General features: G+C 49.9%; 1 protein-coding gene across 1 annotated transcript; it reads right to left on the reverse strand.

Moving 5' to 3' along the window:
- Positions 1 to 421: 421 nt before the first annotated feature.
- Positions 422 to 14,813, reverse strand: WNT5A (Wnt family member 5A). Its single transcript, XM_069027776.1, has 5 exons — positions 13,668 to 14,813; positions 10,302 to 10,435; positions 8,880 to 9,145; positions 3,804 to 4,096; positions 422 to 2,251 (listed from the first exon to the last, which is right to left on the reverse strand). The coding sequence occupies exons 1-5, from the start codon at positions 13,671 to 13,673 to the stop codon at positions 1,793 to 1,795; spliced, it is 1,158 nt and encodes a 385-aa protein (XP_068883877.1). The 5' UTR covers positions 13,674 to 14,813; the 3' UTR covers positions 422 to 1,792.
- Positions 14,814 to 20,426: the final 5,613 nt, after the last annotated feature.

Below are 20,426 nucleotides of genomic sequence, written 5' to 3' on the forward strand. Positions count from 1 at the left end.
GTGGCATCTGAACCAAAGATGAAATCCTGTGTAACTACACAGCATGGGGGGAACTCGTGTTGTTTGACAAATAACAATTTTCTGCTCAAAAACTGCAAAGCAAGGGCCGAATGCAGCACATTTTGGAGTTGGAAGGTGTCTCCTTTCAGCAATAATCAATAATGCCCTTAATGTGAGAGTGGAATAGAAGCGATCTCCAGACTGGTATCGATTCAAGTGCAGGGTGCTGCCTCTACCAACCACCCAAGGAAGTCCTGAAATTGGGAAGAGGCTTACTTCTTTGTGATTATCCTTAAAACTTTTGAATGTTAAAAGTTCTTAAAAAAATAATTTAAAAAAAAAATTAAAAACCACCAAAAGCTTAGAATCAATCTAAACACCTGAAGAGATCTGGAAAAGAAAATAAGGGATGAACTGCCCCTTTAATTTAGATGTTTTATTATTTTCTAAATCATTAAAATATATATGTACAAAAAGCTTTGAAGTATCAGACACCAGAGACCACAGTTCTCCCATATAAATGTAACTGCTCGAGTATAGTCTGAACAGTTGTAGTGTATATCTGCAATATATTATCTAAAGCATGTGTATTAAAGACATAGGATGATAAATTTGGTATTGCTGCAACGTTTCATTGAACTATAACAGTCAGTTAATGTTATTAAAATATGAAACTATTGTCTCCTTGAGTGAAAGCGTTCCCAAAATCTGCGAAAAAAAATAAAAATCAATCATTCCACGAGCGGATATCTAATGATTTATTTTCTCACATAAAATTAGAGGAGTTATTTGTCAAGCTGTGTTTTGAAAGACAGCCAGCTATTACACCATTTTAAGGCATTTTCAAATTTGGGGAACTCTATTTTCCATGGGCTTTCCAGGCTGGGAAACCAAAGCTGTTTGTAAGCATCCCCCAGCTCCAGTGCTCCGGGCAGCCTGCCCCAGGCTGCTCCACACCCGGCAGCAGGGAAGGGCTGCTCCGGCAGATGAGACACTCGAACGTCACAATTAGCTAATGGGGCCAAACTCTGCCTTGAAGAATATCTTTATTATTCACCAAGGCAGATTCTTTCTCTGGGTTTCTTTCCTGTCTTGCTCGGTTCTGGAACCAGCCCCGGTGACTCAGGGATAGCGCAGTTGAAGCCTTTCTGATCCTTTGCTCTTTGCCCTCCGGTGACACTTGGCGGGCAACTGACACCGCACCTGGTGATGAACATACCCCTTATTTACAGAGCCCTACATGCACTGAACAGCTTTATACACCCTATTCTAGGAACTTCTAGTGTCTGAACCTAAAAGTCATGGACAGGTCTGTGTGTTCCTCACATCCAGAAGGATTGTTCTAACATCCCAAGCACATTACATGGTTGCTCTGCCTACTGCACATGTATTACGTTCCATGGATCTAAATTAGGATATGTCAAATTTTCCCCTCAAACTATTCTATTGTTTGTAAGAAAAGTCAATTTTTTCTTTTTCAACTTTGTAAAATAAATATTCTCAGATTCTCCCCCATTATTGCCAAAAATATAAGCCTCACACAGTTCTGGGATGGACGCAGAGAGGGTTTCCAGGCACTTCTCTTTGCAACCTTTATATTTTTCTTTTTTCTTTCTTTTTTTTTCCTTCCCCCGCCCTTTTTTTTTTTCCTTTTCTTTTTTTTTTTTTTCTTAAAAGAAGACGACAACTCGTTGGACTCTATAAATAAAGTGGAGATAGTCCTGTGGAAAGGGAGAGGGGCCTGCACCCCTTGCTGGCAGGCGGCTGCAGTTCCTCCCACCTCGTCCGTGCCCTATTTGCACACAAACTGGTCCACGATCTCTGTGCACAGCTTGCATTTCACGTAGCAGCACCAGTGGAACTTGCAGTGGCAGCGCTCTCGCTGCACCGTCTTGAACTGGTCGTAGCCCCGGCCGCAGCACATGAGTTCACAGCCGTCCATGCCCTCTGAGGTCTTATTGCACAGGCGGCCCTGGGTGCCCAGGGAGCCCGTGCTCTCGTTGCGCACGCAGTAGTCGGGGCTGGGGTCGATGTACACCAGGTCGTGGATGGTGGGGGCGTTGAAGCGGCTGTTCACCTGCACCAGCTTCCCCCGGCTGTTGAGCTTCATGGCGGCGGCGCTGTCGTATTTCTCCTTCAGGGCGTCGCCCACCTTGCGGAAATCGGCGAGCTGCAGCCAGCAGGTCTTCAGGCTGCAGGAGCCAGAGACGCCGTGGCACTTGCAGGCCACGTCAGCCAGGTTGTACACTGTCTGCAGGGGTCGGGGAGAGAAGGAAAAACCATGATGAAAGACTAGCATGGCTGTGAGAGCATTTATACCCCTCCCCTCCCGCCCTCTGTCATGTTCCCACTGGCCCTTCCACAGTATTCACCTTAGCATCCTCTCCCCTCTTCCAATACAGTGGGAAGGACAAGTCAGCTGACACACACATGCACCCCCAGCACCCCAAAGAGCCAGGAGGAGGAGAGAGTCTCACCAGCCTCTCCCCTCAACAGGCACAGCCACAACAGCACACACAGCCCAGACAGCAGCATCACTCAGGCTGTGCTCAAATTTTAGGAATTTGCTCTCACGCCAGCAAAGGATTTTGCTGTTTCATTGAGAAATGTAAAACATCCCCTTATTTTCTATCTGAGTTCCTCTCCCTATTGATCTCTGCTTGAGGCTGCAATTAGGGAAAGAGTTAAGATTCCTCTTGCTCCTGGCTCAGCTGCAGCTGATTGTCTACTCTTGGCTCGGCATCCTCTTCCTATCCCAAATACTGCTCTGGAAGAGAGACTCCATCCAAGAAGAAACCCCCAAACACCTATGGGTGGGAGTCAGAGCTACATAGCAATATCCTCTTTACAAAGCTTTGGCAGGGAAACCTCAGTCATTTGCCCTGTACAAATAAAATAAGAGTCAGTGTTGACACTGCCCCAAAAATCCTGGGGTCTGACACATTAGATGATACTGTAGACAACTTCCACCCAGCAGTTACGGAGTCTTAATGCTGCCAAATGGCACTGCAAAGATGAGGCTGAGGAGGGAAAGAACTCCCGAGTCTCTGTAAGCAACTGTGAAAGTGTCATTTTTCTTCTTGCTAATAGTAATTGGCCTGTCCATTGCTGATTTCAGACACCCTCCTCTTACATTTAAATACTATTAATTTTCAATTATCTTTCATCCTTCTTCACCTTAGAACACAAGTGTAAAGTCTCCAGCCGAGTATTGCTGGCAATTCAAGCTCTAGGAAAATAATGATTTTGGCTCTTCATATTAAGACTATTAAAAAAAATAAAAGTTTACACCCATTCATTTAAAGCATTTTTGAGATTAAAGAACCCATGAAGACATGTTCAACCACAGAAGACCATGTTTTCTAATAGCACAGAGAAGCTTTTCACATCCTCTTAAACCAGGGAAAGAAAAAAGTCAGAACAATCCTGTGGCACGATTCCAGCCTGGGAAGCCCAGCACATCCCTCTTCCTTCCAACACACACTGTCCTGGTTGGAAATACCAACTAATAAAATTCTGTTCTACTGAGAATCCACAGCGAGCGGGGCACTTTTCATGAAACAATACAGAGGGAAACACAACATGCTTTGGTCCCAGCCTCCCCCATGAGGAAAGCAACAGGACTGTCAGACAACCAGAAGCAACACCAACTCATACACTCCCCACCCACCCACACCCCGTATTTGCCGTTTTCTTGTTTTGTGCATCAAAACAAAGACAAGCCACGGTGGCCGCTCTGTGCCCTGCTGAGCCACGTTCCACCCAAAAAGAAGGGATGAGGAGGAGCGTGGAGGGACACTCACTCTTCTGCCGGCCTCGTTGTTGTGCAGGTTCATCATGATGCGGGCGCTCTCGTAGGAGCCTCGCTGGTAAACGCGCTCTCGCTCCCGGGCGTCCACAAACTCCTTGGCGAAGCGATAGCCGTACTCGATGTTGTCCCCGCAGCCGCCCCACAGCCAGTCCCGGGGCAAGTCCTTGGGGCGCGCGGCACGGCTGCAGCCGCAGGAGGACAGCTCGCCCTCCCGGCAGGCGCGGCTCATGGCGTTGACCACGCCGGCCGCGCTCACCGCGTAGGTGAACGCCGTCTCCCGGCTGCCTACACAGAGACACAAGCGGGGTTAGGGGACAGCCAGCACGCCCGGCCCGCTGAGGGGCCAGGAGGACAAAGGCTCTCCAGAGCCACCAAGTTCACTTGCGTGCTAAAAGGTGGAGTAACCCTGACCCACGCTGCCCAAAACATCCTCACTATGAAAGAAGTGAGCAAAACCAAGCCCTGTGAGCACACACAGAGTTTGTCTCGAGCAGAAGTCACTTCTCATTCGTGGTGGTGAACGCTTGGATGAAAGAGCAGAATGGAGGTGGGTCAGGACCATGAGGCCAGAGAGGCCAAAGCAGCCATGCCTGCATGTGAGGGGAGGGAAGGGCAACAGGCTCCCTGTCCTTCAGAAGAAAGAGATGTTAAATACCACTTTTAAAAGTCTGGTTCTTAAATTACTACTTCTCAAACATGATTGATGCAGTTCACCCACTTGTTCCAATTTATTTAAAGTTTAAGCATTTTACAAAGGTCTCCTGGTATCAAAAGAAACGTGCAGCAGAATAACACACAACTTTCCACCCTACACATTAGCCAGACACTTCTGGAGGAGAGTATTTAAAACTAACAACAACCTGTGCTGGTTATTATCCACCACTCCAGCTCCTGCAAATATGGCAAGGGAGCTCATGGACAATCATCTTTACAAATTACAGGGAAGAAAAAACCCTTGGCACAAGGTGGCTTTGAAGGTTTTCTCCTGCATCTGGTGCCCTTAAATGGAAATGGAAAACCTCAAGTTTCCAACTTTCGTTAAGAAAAACTTACAATACCCATAATGTAAGACATGGGCACATACCATCCTATTGACAGTGTCTGATCCCACCTCATTTAGATTCTGACTTCCCCAATCACTTTTCCAAGGTTGCCACAAGTTCTGAGTACAACTAGCAAAGCTTTCAGACAAACAAACACAAAACTTGCACCAGAGAACAACACTTGAAGTTTGTTTTTCTCCTTAAGAGACAGCATCCCAATGGGTCTTTTCCAAGAAAGATTCTCAGACTGACTAAGAATAGACTAAATATTTTTTTCTGTTTATATGAGTTAAGTTTTATTCCTTATCTTTAGTCTAATCAATAGATCAAGCTAGCTTTTAATCTTAATTTTACATGATTTTTCTTAGGGAACAGCGTGGGCCTTTGTAAAATTAGGACTTTAAGAGGCCATGTTTTGGGCAAGTCATGTATATTTAGACAGCAACATTTTTAGGCAAAATCTCTTTGTACAAGACGTATCATGACAGGTCAAATCTAATAGGAGCTTTCAAGCACTTCTGAAACATAAATAATTTGAAGTCTGGTTCATATTTAACATCAAGATGACACCATGATCGGAGCAGCTTTGTTAATATAAAAGCTGTCATCCACTGGAATAATTTTAGTAATAGATGCTGGGTTTAAATGGGAAAAATCAGAAATCTTATGTTAGGAAAGATAAGACTTAAGGAAGATGAGAAGCACTTTGCTACCTAACTTACTATGGTCTGTACTCACAGACACCTGCTCTTGGAAGTATTTATATGAACTGTGGGTATAAAGGGTTACAGGAGTAGCCTTTTCAGTTAAAAAAACATTGGCCTTATGTGGTGACTTAGGCCTTGCACGTACTGCAAACTATAGCAGGAGGAACCTCATACAGATTTTAATATTCCCATTTGCTCTGCAACATACATTTTTGGATTAATTCCTTAAGCAAAGTTTCCACTATATTGAGAGGAAAGAAACATGGTCTGCTTTGGACCACAGGACTCGCCTCTTTGTTTCATTTTTGTTCTTTTCCATGTTTAGTTAGCTCATGCTTTCATATGGTTAACTCTGCCGCTTATTGTGGGATTTAAACTCATAAAGCTGACTATTTTTGACTAGTTTTCATTATTACCCTGGAATAAATTTTAAAGAACTTACTCTTAGTGGGAAGGAGAAGGAAAGGCTTGGGTACAGGAAGGAGAGTTGCCCTGCAAGTTCCCTCCTTGGACATTTAAGCAAATTATAAAATAGCATCAGCTGCTGAAGCACACTTCAAGCCAACACTGCCTCAAGTCATTGACCCCAGGAACACATTAAGAGTGATGGTTCCACACGGATGAGTTACTCTGAGTTTTCGGGTTTTTTTTCTTTTTTTTTTTTATAGCCTTTAGGCACAACTGTGCTTTCCTTCACTGTCAAACATATCTGTCTTTTCCCACAGTCCAGGATTTCTCTCTATTGTAGCCATGGCAAGCAAACACACATTCCAAACACGTTCGAGTCCCCTCTCTCCCATATATATAAAACATAGAAATGGAACTGTTCAATATACACACACTGTAGGAAGCCACCCACAGAGCAAGGCGCTGAGCTTTACACTTGATCTGAATAAGTCTGCAAGAACAGAACCTTTTTTTTTTTAATACCTGAACATAAGATACAAAATGTTCTTTGTCTTGCATTTTAAAAGCATTCAACATCAAGCTGAAGGCAGAATAAACTGGACCCCAACCACACGGAGCTGTTGGGGGAGGATCCAGTGATTTTGTTTCCTGTTAGCACTTAGCTGTGTGTGCAAAGCCCATGTGCAGCCTGCACAGGGCTGGCCACAAAGCCAGGAGAGGGGGCAAAGTGGGGAAGGCAGCAAGCACCGTGGCCTGACCTGGGAACCAGCACCCAAGGGGAGCAGTGCAGAACACAGGCCCTAAAATTTTACAGTTCAATAAGCCACAGAGCAAGTTTCCAAACGCAACGGCAGGTTTATTTGTACAGCTTTAGCTAACTGCAGGGTAAATCCTGGAAGAAAGACTGTCCATTGACACACGGGGCCGTGGCTGTGCCGGCGGGCAGTGCCGTGCCCGGGAACTCTCTGGGGTGCAACCAAGGGCACATGGCAAAATCTCCCAAACAATGTGCACTCAGAGCCTGCACCTCCTGCACTGCTGGGAGCAAGGGGCATCTGACAGCCCATCACACAGGCCATGGCAGGCTGAACTCAATGGAATCAGGCTCTGAAAGTGTCCACTTTTCCTTCCATGCAGAGGAATACCAACTGGTCCTAACAGCATTTCAGCTGTTACATATGAAATACTACAACTGTTACACCACCTTCCTTGCTCTCAGTGAATACACTCTTCATGCTCTAACTCCTGAATATGGCTATTAACCTTGCTTCCATCTGCAATTAGAGTAAGTGGCTTAATTACATGATGAATTGCTGTGTAGACATCAGCTAATACAGTCATATCCAGCAAAAGGGTGCGGCAAAGTTATTTAACTTGAAAGGAACCACCTTTAAATAGATCTGTCATACTTGGGGAGGGCAGAAACATCGATTCCAGAGACAGACACCACAAACCACGGGCCTCATCCTGTACAGTGCTTCACACCAACAGTCCCCCTGAGCTAATTTTCACTTGCTTGGATAATAAATAAGGGCTGAAGGATGAAGGCCTAAATTTTAAACAGACTAATTTTCTGACATTTGTTAGATTACTAGAACAGAGAGGTGTACAGAAAAAGCTTGCTTTCATGTTACATGTGTTTTAAGACTCTTGCTTGAGTAAGCTTAAAAAAAACCCCTCAATGGGGGATTAATACTGTGCTTCAAAAAGCCTAGGGAAGGTTGTTTATCTAAAATCAAATGTTCCAATTCAGTACTTTTATGCAATAGAATTTTTTTCTATTTGTCTAACAATCTCCAAATAAAAGCTTCTTTTAACAAAAACTGAGACCAAATGTGAATTGATGTATTCCTTCAACTTTAACTGGAGTCAGCCCATTTACAGACAAACCTAGACTGAGATCGATTTTAAAACTTTTTCTTTTGTCAAAGCAGGACAGAAAAACACTGACATAAAAGCTTTACTTTACAACTCCAACTAAAAAGCAGGGCTGCATTTGCCAGTGTACTGCTCACTACCTAAAAGATCACAACTGCCACCCAGAAAAATAAACGTTTTTCAGTTGATTACACAAAATCAGCAGTCTGATTTGGGAAAGTCACAGGAAGGTTTCACCAAGGACCCAGTTCAACAGCACTGGTTAAAATTTTGCCAAGGACTTTAAAATACTATAAGGTCCCTAAATGCCAGGGAAGGCAGGCAGCATGTAAGCACTGGAGAAGGCCATTTCAAAGAGGATCTGATAGGGTAAAGGGTAGGGTGTCCACCAAATTGTGATAAGATGTTAAACAAGAATCTGTCTCTTACCAGCAATGTGATTCCATTAAATGGGAGTTATAAGGACAATCACACATTTTGCCATGATAGAACTGATTTCATGAAAACTACCCTGCTACAGTACTTTAAAAATAAATCTGTTTTCCTTAAAAAGAGAAAAAAAAAATTACCGTATCTGGAAATAAGCAAGGAGGAATTGCCTATAAACACTAATCGACAGAGCAGCAATTTTCAGTTAACCTCTGGACCAAGAGCGATTTATTATCCAGCTGCTAACTTTGGAACTAGACATGGACATCTTTAATTTTACAGGACGCTGCTGGTTTTAATTCTTGTAGGTTGCCTTCGTTTTGTCTCAGGTTTTCTAAAAAAGAGATTTCAGGGCCTCATTTTCCTTTCTCCCCTATTCCCATATGCAAATATATATTCCTACTTTGATTTCCAAGACACATGGCTGGACAGTGGTGGGAAATCACCTCCGGCTAAAAATAATCCAACTCCTTTGCCAACTTTTAGAAACACTTGATTGTATACAGTTCTCAGTAAGAAGCTGGCAAGAGATTCAAGTGCAGAACAGTGTGTGCCATACATATCCTTAGACAAGAGTTTAATCATAAAGATGTTGCTTCCTACCTATCTGCATGACTCTGCCAAAAACAGAGTTGTTGTCCACAGTGCTGCAATTCCATCTTCTGTGTCTGAATTGATACTGGCACTCCTTAATGCCCGTCTTTGCACCCTCTCCAATGAACTGCATGTGGTCCTGATACAATTGGCAGAGTTTCTTCTGTCCTTGGGAAAGCCCTGCTAGCTGGCTACATAGTGGCTGGGCTCCTATAATATACACCTCTGACATCTGAACAGGGTTCATGGGGTTCATGGGGTTCATCCCTAAAGACCTGCATAAAGAAAGATTTGCATTAATAAACAGAAGACTTCAAAATAAAATAAAATAATTTTTTTTAAAAAAAATCTATAAATCACAGACAGAACTGTATCTTATACATGAGTATACAACTCCTGTTTGTGCTAACAAGTGAGGAAAAACCCCCAAACACTTAAATATGAAACTTTTGTTTTAAGGACAGGACAGAAGTCACTAGTTTCCACCCATGTGGTTATCACCATACATTGTGTCAACTAAAGTACTACACAGACTTGGAAGACTTGCATCTAGGCAGTCTTCTAGCAGCTTAAACTGACATAGTAAAAATAACAGAAACTTCAAACAATTGCAAGGCCAGGAAAATAAATAAAGCAAAAATGAAAAAAGCTCTCCAAAGCCCAATTTGTCTTAACACATATTTTATATTTAAGTCTGGGTTTTTCAATCTGATCTTTAAACAAGTAGGGAAATCTTTAGCAAGCCAGAAGTTAGAAACTTGCTACAGACTACTTCTAGCTTCTTCCGAATGACAACACAAAAACATACAAGGCAAGTATATTCACGCTAAACAAAATCAACTTTGCTTTCTTAATTCTTAAAGTGCTCTTCACATGGTACATTTCAATTAAAAAGTGGCCATTAATCCAAAAAGCATCACTGGAAACAGCAGAGAAACACCTATTTCAAGAACTCTCAACATGGTACATACACAGATAATTTGCCAAAGCAGGAATTTAAATGTACTTCTTTGTAATGAAATATATTTGTAAACATTTCAGTTGCAGAAAACTTCAAACCGAAACTTTAAGTTTTTCCTTGCAAATCAGCATTTTCTCTTCTACATGCAAAACTTCTAACCTAAGGGAGTTGAAATGTCTCTTTTAAAAGAGAAACAATTATAGTTATTTAAAGATGATAAAATTCATAGAGAATCTATCATACAGCATTTCTAAAAACTGCATTTGACAAGACGAGACGTTGCACATTTACCCTTACTCGACAGACCCGTTCCTTTTCCTACACAACGTATCCCAACCAGCGCACTTCTCCCCTGCTGCCTTGCTCCTGCCGCACTCCCGCAGAAACAAAGTACAGAAGAAGCACAGAGACATTGAAGCGAGCAAATCGTGACACCCCCTTTCAAAACCAAGCCGATACTAGATGCTTACCACCAAGAGCTGGCTTCTATTACAACCTGGGTAAAAGAGGAGAAAACGGCCAGAGCCACTACGAGGTACTGAGAAGCCATTGTACTGCCAACTGTCCCCACAGCACCTCCGTGGATTAATACTGCACTGGATTTCTAGAGGGGGGAGAAAAAGGATCAGATTGTTTATTGCTTCTCAGACCATTTTCGAGCATTCAAGTTTAAACAACGGAAGTCTCCGGGCCCCTTTTAACTTGACTCTGACTCGCCGGCCCTTCTCCCCGCCGAGGCTCTGGTGCCAGACACAGGCACGTCGCGGCTCCCGCTCCACCGGGCAGAACCCACCCCCGCACCCCCACCCCCCCGCGGACACCGCCTTCCCGGGCGCCCGCCCGTCCCTCTGCCCCGGCCCCGCCGCTCCCGCACCCCGCCCGCCACGGGACGGGACGGGACCAGGCGGAACAGCTGCTCCGGACACGGGACCCCATCCCCGCAGCCCCGGGGCTACAGCGACCCGCGGGCCCCGGGCATTACCCCATCGCTGCCCGCGCCGGGGACACGAAGGGCTCACGGCTGGCTAAAGGCGGCTTCAGGTTTGCAAAGCGAGCCCGAGAGGGAAGGGGGGCCGGTGCCTCGAGGGGTCGGTTCCGCGGGGTGCCCGAGGGCTCCCGCCCGGGGACGATGCGGCCGATCCTTGCCCTTCCCCGCCGTCCCCTAAAACATCTCGGCGCAGCCTCGGGGCTCCCGCCCTCCGTGATCGCCGAGGCAGCCCCGAGCTCCGCGCTGGCACCGCGGTGACTGCCCCGACGGCAGCCTCAGGGCCGGTACCGTCCCGGGGAGGTACCAGGAGCGACAAGGAGCGGCTCCGCGTCCCGACCCGGACGCTGCAACAACTGGGCTGCCGTCTTGGAAGTCAAACGCTTCCCCCGACAGGTCCCGCGATCACCGTCTGGTCCTCACACGGGACTCTCTCACTCGCTCCCCAGAGCCATTCCCGGGGTTTATTTCCCCTCCCCTCGGAAGGCAAAAAAAAAAAAAAAAGAAAAAGAAAAAAAAAAGAAAAAAAAAAAAAGGACATTTCGACACTTGGGGGCTCCCTATTCCCTTTTCATTCTCCGAAGGCCCTTAACGCTGAATTGAAGGTGTTCTTAATTCTAATTTATTTCTGTTTGCGAAGGGCCGGGAGGAACGGAGCGCTGGCAGCGGGGCCGGACACGGAACCTGCCCGGGCACACGCGGGGAAGCTGTCGCAGCGTGGAGACCCCCATGCGCCGCTCCCCGACACTGCGCCGGGGACGCAGCCCGGGGGCGAACCCTCGCCAAGCCGTGCGAGTTAAACATCCCCTGCCCGGGGGAGCTGAGCCCCCCCAACTCCCCACTGCTGGGGGTGGGTAAACGGGGGCCGGTCTCCTGCAGCAGGAAGAGCCCGCCCGCCTCAGAGGGGCTCAGTCCCGGCAAAGGTGCGAACACCGAGGGCGTAGTAAGCGAGGGACGAGGCGAAGCGAGGTGTACGCGGGGCAAGCCGCGACACCCAGCAGCGCACAACGTGCCGGGCTTTTTTTCATCTGTTACTTCTTAAAATAATGACAGTAACAAAGGAGCGCCGTGAAACTACCCGAGCCCTGAGGAGGTCGGAGACGCCGGTGCCCTTGCGGGACGCCAACAGCTGTGCAGCCGCCCGGGCCAGCAGTCCGGCGGGGCGGGCGGCCGCGGAGGGAGGCGGTGACCGGGACGGCGCCGGGAGTGGGGCGCTGCCCCGCTGCAAGACCCGGTCGGCGGGGCCAAAGGCCACGGCCCCGTTCAAGAGCCCGGGTGCCCCCCGAGCTCGGCCGTCGGTGCGCCGGAGCCCCCAGCCCCGCCGCGGCGCCCCGGGAGCGGTGGCGGCCCGCTCCCAACAGGGGGCAGCCGCGCTCGCCGCAGCCGCGGGAGGCGGCGGGGCCGGGCGGCTCTGCCCTTCCGACGGCACCTCCCGCGCCCCATCGCCGCTGCCATCGCCCTCCTCGGCTGCGGACACTGCGCCGAGCAGCGAGGTGGAGGAGGCACCTGCGCCCGGGGCCTCGGGCGGGCCCGGCCCCTCCAACCCGGCCCTTCCGCACGCAGCAGCTGACAAGGTGCCACCAGAAACAACACAAAAAAAAAAAAAAAGCCAACAGTAAAAAAAAAAAAAAAAGAAAAAAAAAAAGGCAGACTGCCCAGCAGCATGGAGCGCTGGAGATCGGGAGTGTGAGGCACCGTGTTCAACTTTGTAGGGCCGCGGAGACTGGGTTTTGGTATTTAACGCACCCCATGCGGAGCCCGCGCTCCTTGCCGAGATGAAAAGAGAGGCTTTTACAGATCCTGCACCGCGGGATCGCCTCTGATCCTGTTTTACACGGGGTGTCTGGAAAGCCTGCGAAGGCATCTGGTTTTCTAGGAGCACTACCAGCGGGCAGGCGGCATCCAGAGCCCGGCTCCGGGGGGCTGTAAACCGCGGGAAGAGCAGCGGCTCCGCGGGGACCCCCCGGCCGCCCCCTGCTCCCCGCTGCGCCTTCACAGCCATTTGGAGGAGCGAGACCACGGCTCACGTTTGCAGGGAAAGGCACTGCTCGGGTCCCGGCCCAGCTCTCCCCACCGGAGGCGCAGAGGGGGTGTTTTCCCGGGGGTGAAGGCACATCGTGTCCTTCCCTCGGCGCCCGGGGACAGGCTCGCTCCTCGGCCCCGCTGAACTCCCCGTGACCCTCCGAGCGCAGCCCATTTACCATACAATTGACAATTAAAAACAAACAAACAACAAAAAGCCAACAGCCTTTCCAACATGGAGTCCTCGCAGCGCCAAGGGGACCCCGGGGAGCCGCGCTCCTCCGCGCTGACCCAGGCGGGACCCGCTGCAGATGCAGAGTGATAATCTCCAGAAACTGAGAATAAAATTAAATGGGGGGGGAGAGGGGGGGGGCTGAGTCCGGGTCCTCCGCTGGCCCCCAGCCAGCTCTCCTTAAAGGTACAGGCCACCATTAGCGCCGACGTTGGGCTCCTCCATAGCGATCCTCCTCGGGAAAGTTTGGGAAGTTTGGAAAGATGTCTTTAAACTCGCGTTAGGAGCCGCTGCCAGAAAGATGCACCGGGACGCGGCGGGCAGAGCGAGCCCAGCAAGTGTCCCTGCGGCGGGCAGCCTTTCTTCGGGGGGAAATTTAAAAGGAGAAGGAAAACCAGAGAATACAAGAGCTTTTCCCAAGTGGGGAGCAGCGCTCTCCGCGGTGGGTGAGAGCAGAGAGGTGGGAGCGCCCGGCGGTAGCCAAGGAGGGGAGGAGAGGCCGCCCCGCGCCGGGGTCCCGCATCCCGCCGAGCGCAGCCCACCCTGCGCGCCCGCGGCCCCTGCGGCGCGGAGCCCCCGCGCCCCGCGCGGACTCACCTCCATCGCGCGGGATCACCGAGCGGGAGCAGGCAAGTAATCCAAGCGGAGCAGGAGGAGAAACGGCGAGACGAAAGTAAAATCCTGGCTCGCAGGAGCCGGGCGGTATCGTCCCGAGCCGCGGCCGGGGGAGCGCGGGGGCCCGCGGAGCTGGCGGGGGGCGGCGGGCGAGCGGCCGCCCTGTCCGGCGCAAACCGAGCGTGTCCGACTGCGGAGCGGGGCACCAATGCAGCCTTCTTTCCAAGGTCCATCAGCAATCGCAGTAATTAGGGCTTTCCACCAGCAGAAGAAGAAGGAGGTAAAAAAAAAAAAAAAAAAGCCAAAAAAAAAAGCCAAAAAAAAAAAAAAAAAAGCCAACCCAACACACGCACACAGCGCCCGTGGGCGTGATTGTGCGGAAGCAAATAAAAATCTTCACAAGCGGCAGCGAAAGCGCCGCGGGCGACGATCCGTCCCACCAGCCCAGGTGGTGCCGCCGCGGGGCTCCCCGCGCTCCCACCCGGCTCCGCCGGCGCTCGGGCCGCCGACCGCCCCCTCCGCAGCTCGGCGCGGACCGGCCCGCGCGAGGGGGACGATGGAGCCGAGCGGGTGCAGGGCTTCCCCCCTGCCCGCCCCCCTTCACTTGCTTAAAGGCTAGGCGGTGCGGAGCCGGGGGTCCGCCGCTGCAGAGCCATCCCGGGGCCGGCTCCCTCCATTTTACACTGAGAAGAAAAAGCCCAAACAGAAAAAGAAGTTTCTGCACAAGCGGGAAGGGGGAGGGGGGCTGTGCACGCGTGTGTCTGTCTTACGGGGCGACTGATCCTGCAAGGCGAGCAGGGGCAGGGGGAGGGGAGCAGTCCGGGCTTCAGGAGCTGCGGCTCCCCCAATCCATCGGTGCCAGAGGCGCCCAGCGCCGGGGAGCGGGATACGCGGGAGAAGAGCCGGGAGAGCAAGCCGGGGCAGGCGGCGTCGCGGCAGCCGACCCTTCCTACGCGGGGCTCTGCCCCCGCCCGCTGCAGCCGGCCCCGCTCCCCCCGCGTCTCTCCCTCGCTCTTCTTCACCCCGCTGCTTAAAACTGCGAAAGGAAAAAAAAAAAGGAAAAGAAAAAAAGTTAGAGAGCCAACGGCAGCTGGAAAACTTTCTCGGCAGCGCATGCGCCCAGGGCCGGCCTATTGCAGACGGGGCTGGATTTTAAAGCTGTACGGCAGCAAGCGGGACCCCGCGCAGCCCCGGGGCGGGCGGCGAGCCCCGCGATCCGTGCGATCCGCGTTCCCGTCCCGTCCGCCACGCTGGGCCCCGCATCACCGGGACGTCCTCGCTGGTCAGGCTCGGCGTGAGGCCCCGTGAACGCAAACTCTTCCTGCAAAGCAGTGCCCCGTGCGCCCATCCCGGCCGGCGGGGTGCGTGCGGGGGTGCATGGCCCCTCCCGCACCGCCGGCTGCCTGTCCTGGGGCGGGAGGGGTGCACATATACAGCCATATACAGCCATGTACACATACATACACACATGTACACACGGATATACCCCTTTACGCACGCGGGTTCTGCCGGGCCGGCCCCGCGGGGCTCCCGCTCGCACACATGTGCACACAACGTGCGGCGCACATGGCCGCGCCGAGGGGCTGCCCCAGCATCCCCGCCGGGCGGCTCGGTGACAAGTCCTGCTTGTCGCATGCTCCGAGGCGCGGGGGCGGCCGCGTGTGCCGCCTGCCAAAGGGGTGACCGAGCGAGCTCGACGGCTCGTGTTCCTCCTCCTGCAGCGGTTTTGTGCCGCTGTAAATTTGGCGAGTTGTTTGACAAAACTGTTCGGGTTAAATCAAGTAAGACCCAATGAGAGCTACAGGGGAGTGGGGCTTTGCGGACCCTTTGCACCTCCAAGCTCTTTCCCCGCTCTGCAACCCTCGGGTTTTTATTGCACCTCTCCCGTCCCGTGTGCACCCAAGCACAGGAAATGGGAGCGTTGCCCCAGCCGTGCCATAACTCCGCAGTGTTTCCCCTGTATCCGTCTGCATCTATGGGTCCACGGGGGGATGCGGGGGAGGGGGCACATTATCAAAGCAGCTCTGGGAAATCCAACCAGGCTGCGAGAGCAGCTCCGCTATCAATAAATGCATTCACTCCTTCAAAGCCATTCCAGTGCAAATAAAATCCCTTCAGGAGGCCGATGGGGGAAAAGGCACATCCCGGCCGGCCCGAGCTGCTGCCGCTGCCCACCTGCTCCCGAGCCAAGAGCTCGTCCGCCCCGACGGGGCGCTGCCCGCCAGGTAAGCGCAGCCTCCGGCGGCACCAGCGGCGGCCGAACGGGCCAGCTGCCCCCGCCAGGCCCCGATCGCCACGGCCCCCCCTCCGCCCGGCTCCCCCCGAGCCCGCCCGGGAGGAGTCGCGCTGCAGGGGCCGCCGAGAGGGGCGCGGCGCTGGGAGCCGAGCGGCGGCAGCGCGGGGCGCGGGGCGGTGCGGAACGGGAGCGCATCGGGGCGGCGCGGAGCCCCCTCGGCCCGCGGTGGGCAGGGGATCAGCCCAGGACTCTGCGACTCCTGAGCGTCCCGGCGGGGTCCGAGGCCGCAGCATCGCTGCCGGCAGGTTTCTTTACTCTCTAGTATCCGAAGAGCCTTTCCATTAGGCATCCTCATTGCCCGGGCTGCTGTTCATTCCTCGGGACGCCTGGTGAGGAATTTATAAATTAGGTGTAGCACCAGGTCCGGGGAGGGGGAAGGAATAAGGGGGCTGTTCGTTCCTTTAAGAAGACCAACCTTAGTTTTATGCCTAGTAAATAATATTTTATTGCCTTTGGTTTACTGTGGCATTTCAATTATCCCCTTTAGGAGTCTGCAAACTGCGTAGGTTAAAGGTCATTTCTCAAATCACTAGAATTAGTAAAGAATAGCAGAAAACTGTAAAAGGGGGAGGAGCCGCGCAGTAAAACAAGAAAGATCGCCTGGAATAAACTAATAAAAAGCCCCGAGCTCTTTACCTCTCGCATTTGTATTCCCGAATGATTCCCGAATTTAGCATCGTGCAATTACATAATGTCATCGGGCACAAGAAAACGCCAAACCCGGGACGATCCACACGGGCAGGGCTGTGAGCGGCAGTTTGGCAAGGGGCGAAGCCAACACCAGATCATTTTCTTTGCCGGGATTCTTAGTCGCTGCTTTTAAAAAGAGAACTGAACAGGGAATTTATAAATCACGGGCAAATTTTCAAGCTATGGCGCATATAAGTGGAAATAAAGGGCAGAAATCCAAACATCCTGCAAGGCTTTAAGAATTTTAATTTCTCCTCACTATTTAAAACAGCTGGGTGAAGCTAGAGGGGGCAGGAGGGAGAAGACAATGTTACAGGCATTCGTGCTGCCCAAGGTTTTGTTTTCCAGGTTTGTCAGTGATGGAGCTCTAAAGGTAACCAGACAGTTGATCTGTCTGGCTTTACTGCCAATGTCAAAGGGTTTTCTGGAGAAAAAAATAAATTCTCAGAGTAATGTCATGAGAAGTGTGATGACATCGTTGAATGCCCAAACAGCAGAACCTCCAAAATCAGCACTGCAGGATTTTAGAGATTTAGGTCTGTTACAGCTCTGCAATTCTCTGTAGGACAGAAGTAAATTACTTCTGGTCTTTTCGATGTGTTTCTGCTGTTTTTCTGCAGGGTAATGCATTTTCACAAAGGAGTGGTCACATCAAAATCTTGCACGCCTGTGTTCATTGGAACGTGTGGTGCTGTCTGATTTACATCTTTCCACCTTGGCCAGTGGCAGGGTTTTCATCATGAAGAACCCATTTGGGAAACAGAACTTGCAAGGAAAGGAGGTGTTTTCCTACCTGTCTTTTTAGCTCATTATGGAATTTGAGTAGGAATGTAGGAATTATGACACATATCACACTGAACCATTGTGAAGGCACAGCCCACGTGCAGCTGGTTTGGAATTATTACAGTGTATCTGCTTTTTTAGGTGAGGGTTGTACCACAATGCCCATTTGACAGAACAAAGATGTTATGTCACTTTGAACATGTAACCTACACTCTGCCCACCAGACCATCTATGCCAGGGATGACTTTATTTTAAGCTCCTAGGGATTTAGATGTAACTGCCTTGAAATCCCATATGTACTTTCCTAAGGCTGTTTTCTTTCCCAAAACACCCTGTTGCTTTTTTTCTGCAGACCACCCTGTCATCCAAAACATGGCTAAACTACAAAAGAAATGCCAAAGATGATAATTTTATGCCAAATCTTGCACTAAGTGTTATTTTCCTAATCCTCATCCAGTAGAGGCAAGAAATAGCATGGAAAACTCTCTTTTTAGACAATAATTTTGTATTTCTAGCTTGCCTAAATTCTGAACAGACTTTGACAAGTTAAAGAGACTAGAAGACAAAGAAAGAAGTATGGATGTGTGTCCATGTATGGATGTACCCCCACCCTGTTCCTTCTGCATCTCTCAAATCCCAAATTCATGATGTTGAAAGAAGCCAGGATATTTGGGAGCAGCAATAAACCACTAGAGAGGAAGAAATGAGAGTCTAGATTAGCATTCATCTTTACCAGATGAAGACATATTTTAGATGCAGTGAGATGCAAATAAGAGGCAGCAGGCAAGAGGGGGAAGTTTACATGGCAATGAAGTGTAACAAATTCAGGTGAATACACCAATCTACAAACCTACTAAGCCTGTAGAAAAAATATACACGACTTTATATTTAAATTGATGATAAGTATACCAATTTGTTATTACTGGTAATGAACTACATATCAAATAGCCCCCATTTGTCTGCATTATCAGCTGGAGAAAGATAGCTGTGGACTCATTTTTTGTTTTTCATGTGCAAAACACAGGTGGATTCTTTCCATTCCCTTCTTTTGAGGTCTAATAAACCCCAGTGCCACTGCAGAAACCACAGGCCAGGTACAACACACGTGTTCTGGGTCATGGAGGAAAATTGAAGAGATGAAAAAATAATTTACCAAAAAAAAAAGAGTAACTAAAAGCTGCACATCTATTGCAGCATGGGGCTCCACTGCCATGAGCTCAGCCAGGTGGAAGATGGTCAAAAAATGCCCTCTCACAAGAGCAGGAAAGGCTGTGTTTTGGTGCCCCACAGCAATGATTGCTGTTCTAGGAGACTGGTGCCACGGGCAGCAGCTTTGTGCCCTGCCCTGGCTCTGGCACACTGAACTCAGCGAGCTAAGGTGCAGGTGCTGATGCCAGTGAAAGTGTCTGAAGGTGTTCAAGGAGGACATGACTCCCCTACAGCCAACAGGACATGGGAAAGCTCTCTGGACCTCTGAAGTTAGACTGTGGTAGGGTTCTGACATTTTTTAGTTTGATCTCTGGAATAGTAAGGTTGTTGAAGGTAACTATCAAAGGGATAAGTTTACACCCCTAGAAGAATGTGCTGGTTTGTCTCCTGTCCTTCTGCTCTCTGGGGCATGTGTCCCTCTCCTCACACCTTGTACCTCTGTCTCTGTGTGTGGGTCTTTATCTCGGTGATACCTCGCCCATCCACATCTCGGCCATCCCCCTGCTGCCACCATATGTCATTGGAATGTTTCAAGTAGTGAGTCTGGTTTACTTAAAGAACAGTGCTTTTAGAGGAATAATACTTTGCTTTGTTTCCATTAGGACCTTAAAAAAAACGTTTATGGGAGGAAAAATAAACAATCCCACCACCACTCCTTAACAACAGAGTACTTACCCTCTCCTAATGCTACCAGTTCCTTCTTTCACTGAGGCCAAAGGCACCTCCCATAAACTCTGGAGGGCTCTTACATGTTTCTTCTGAGTGCCCTGAACATAACTCTCCCCAATACACACACACAAAGGCACACAGAGACTTCATTTTCCAGAGATGACCAGGCTGGGAGTTTTGTCACACTCACTACAGCCCAGTGCAGTGTGCTGGCTCCTCCTCAGAGAGCTGCAGAATAGGTGGCACATGGCAAGCCATGGCTGCAGAGGGGGTCAGCATGGGAGACAGTGGGGAAAGGACAGCACAAGGCTCTTTTCCACAGCCCATCTGCATCCCTCCTGTGGAACAGCCAGTCCTGCTCTGGCATGCAGGTCTCTGCCTCAGGGCTATGCTTCAGTTCAGTTCAGTGCAGCTGCAAAGGGCGGGAGGAGCAGCCCAGCAGGAGCTGTAGAGGTGAGGGATCACACTGGGGTCTCTGCTCTTTGAACACACCCCCCTGGACCTTAGGAGGTAGGACCTTAGGAAGCTTTTAAATGCCATTTTCTGCTGGCATATTTTCATGGTGTTGGTGTGATCTGTGCCATACTCATGACCTGCAGGTAACAAGGATTCTCAGGAGATTTTACTGACTGAAAATGAGCAGACCATGAACTGGGAAGAAGGAGAAGAGAGGAAAGGGCTCCACAGACTTTCTATAAGCATGGACCAGTCTGACACCCACTCCTGACATGGTCACAACCATGTGTGGTTGCCTGGGGCCACACCCACTCCTGAATAGCACTCCTTACCTCCGAGAAGATTAGAAGATTAGGCTGGAGTTTATAATTGTAGCAATATTAGATCCTCAGATTCCGCACAGCTCAAGGAGGAATGTGGGTGGATGCTGTTTGAAGCTCTCACCTGAAATATCTCTAAGGATTTCTTTAGTATATGTACACACACATGTCATCAGCAAAGTGTGTTTAAGAGTGAGAGAAGGGATCTTGGTTAGCCCCTATATGACACTTATCTTAAAGACTACTTAGCTAATTCATCATTTCCTTAGGACTAAAGATATGTCATAACAGCTAAGCCAATGTATATTTGTCCATGAC

The sequence above is a fragment of the Aphelocoma coerulescens genome, chromosome 12, assembly GCF_041296385.1.
Source record: "Aphelocoma coerulescens isolate FSJ_1873_10779 chromosome 12, UR_Acoe_1.0, whole genome shotgun sequence".
In the NCBI taxonomy this organism is placed as follows: Eukaryota; Metazoa; Chordata; class Aves; order Passeriformes; family Corvidae; genus Aphelocoma; species Aphelocoma coerulescens.

Excerpts from the sequence above, each read along its gene's own strand:
- WNT5A (XM_069027776.1), bottom strand. Across the intron at positions 9,146-10,301 it reads ATAGAAGCCAGCTCTTGGTG|GTCTTTAGGGATGAACCCCA; the intron begins GTAAGCATCTAG and ends TTCTTTATGCAG. Across the intron at positions 2,252-3,803 it reads ACAACGAGGCCGGCAGAAGA|ACAGTGTACAACCTGGCTGA; the intron begins GTGAGTGTCCCT and ends CGACCCCTGCAG.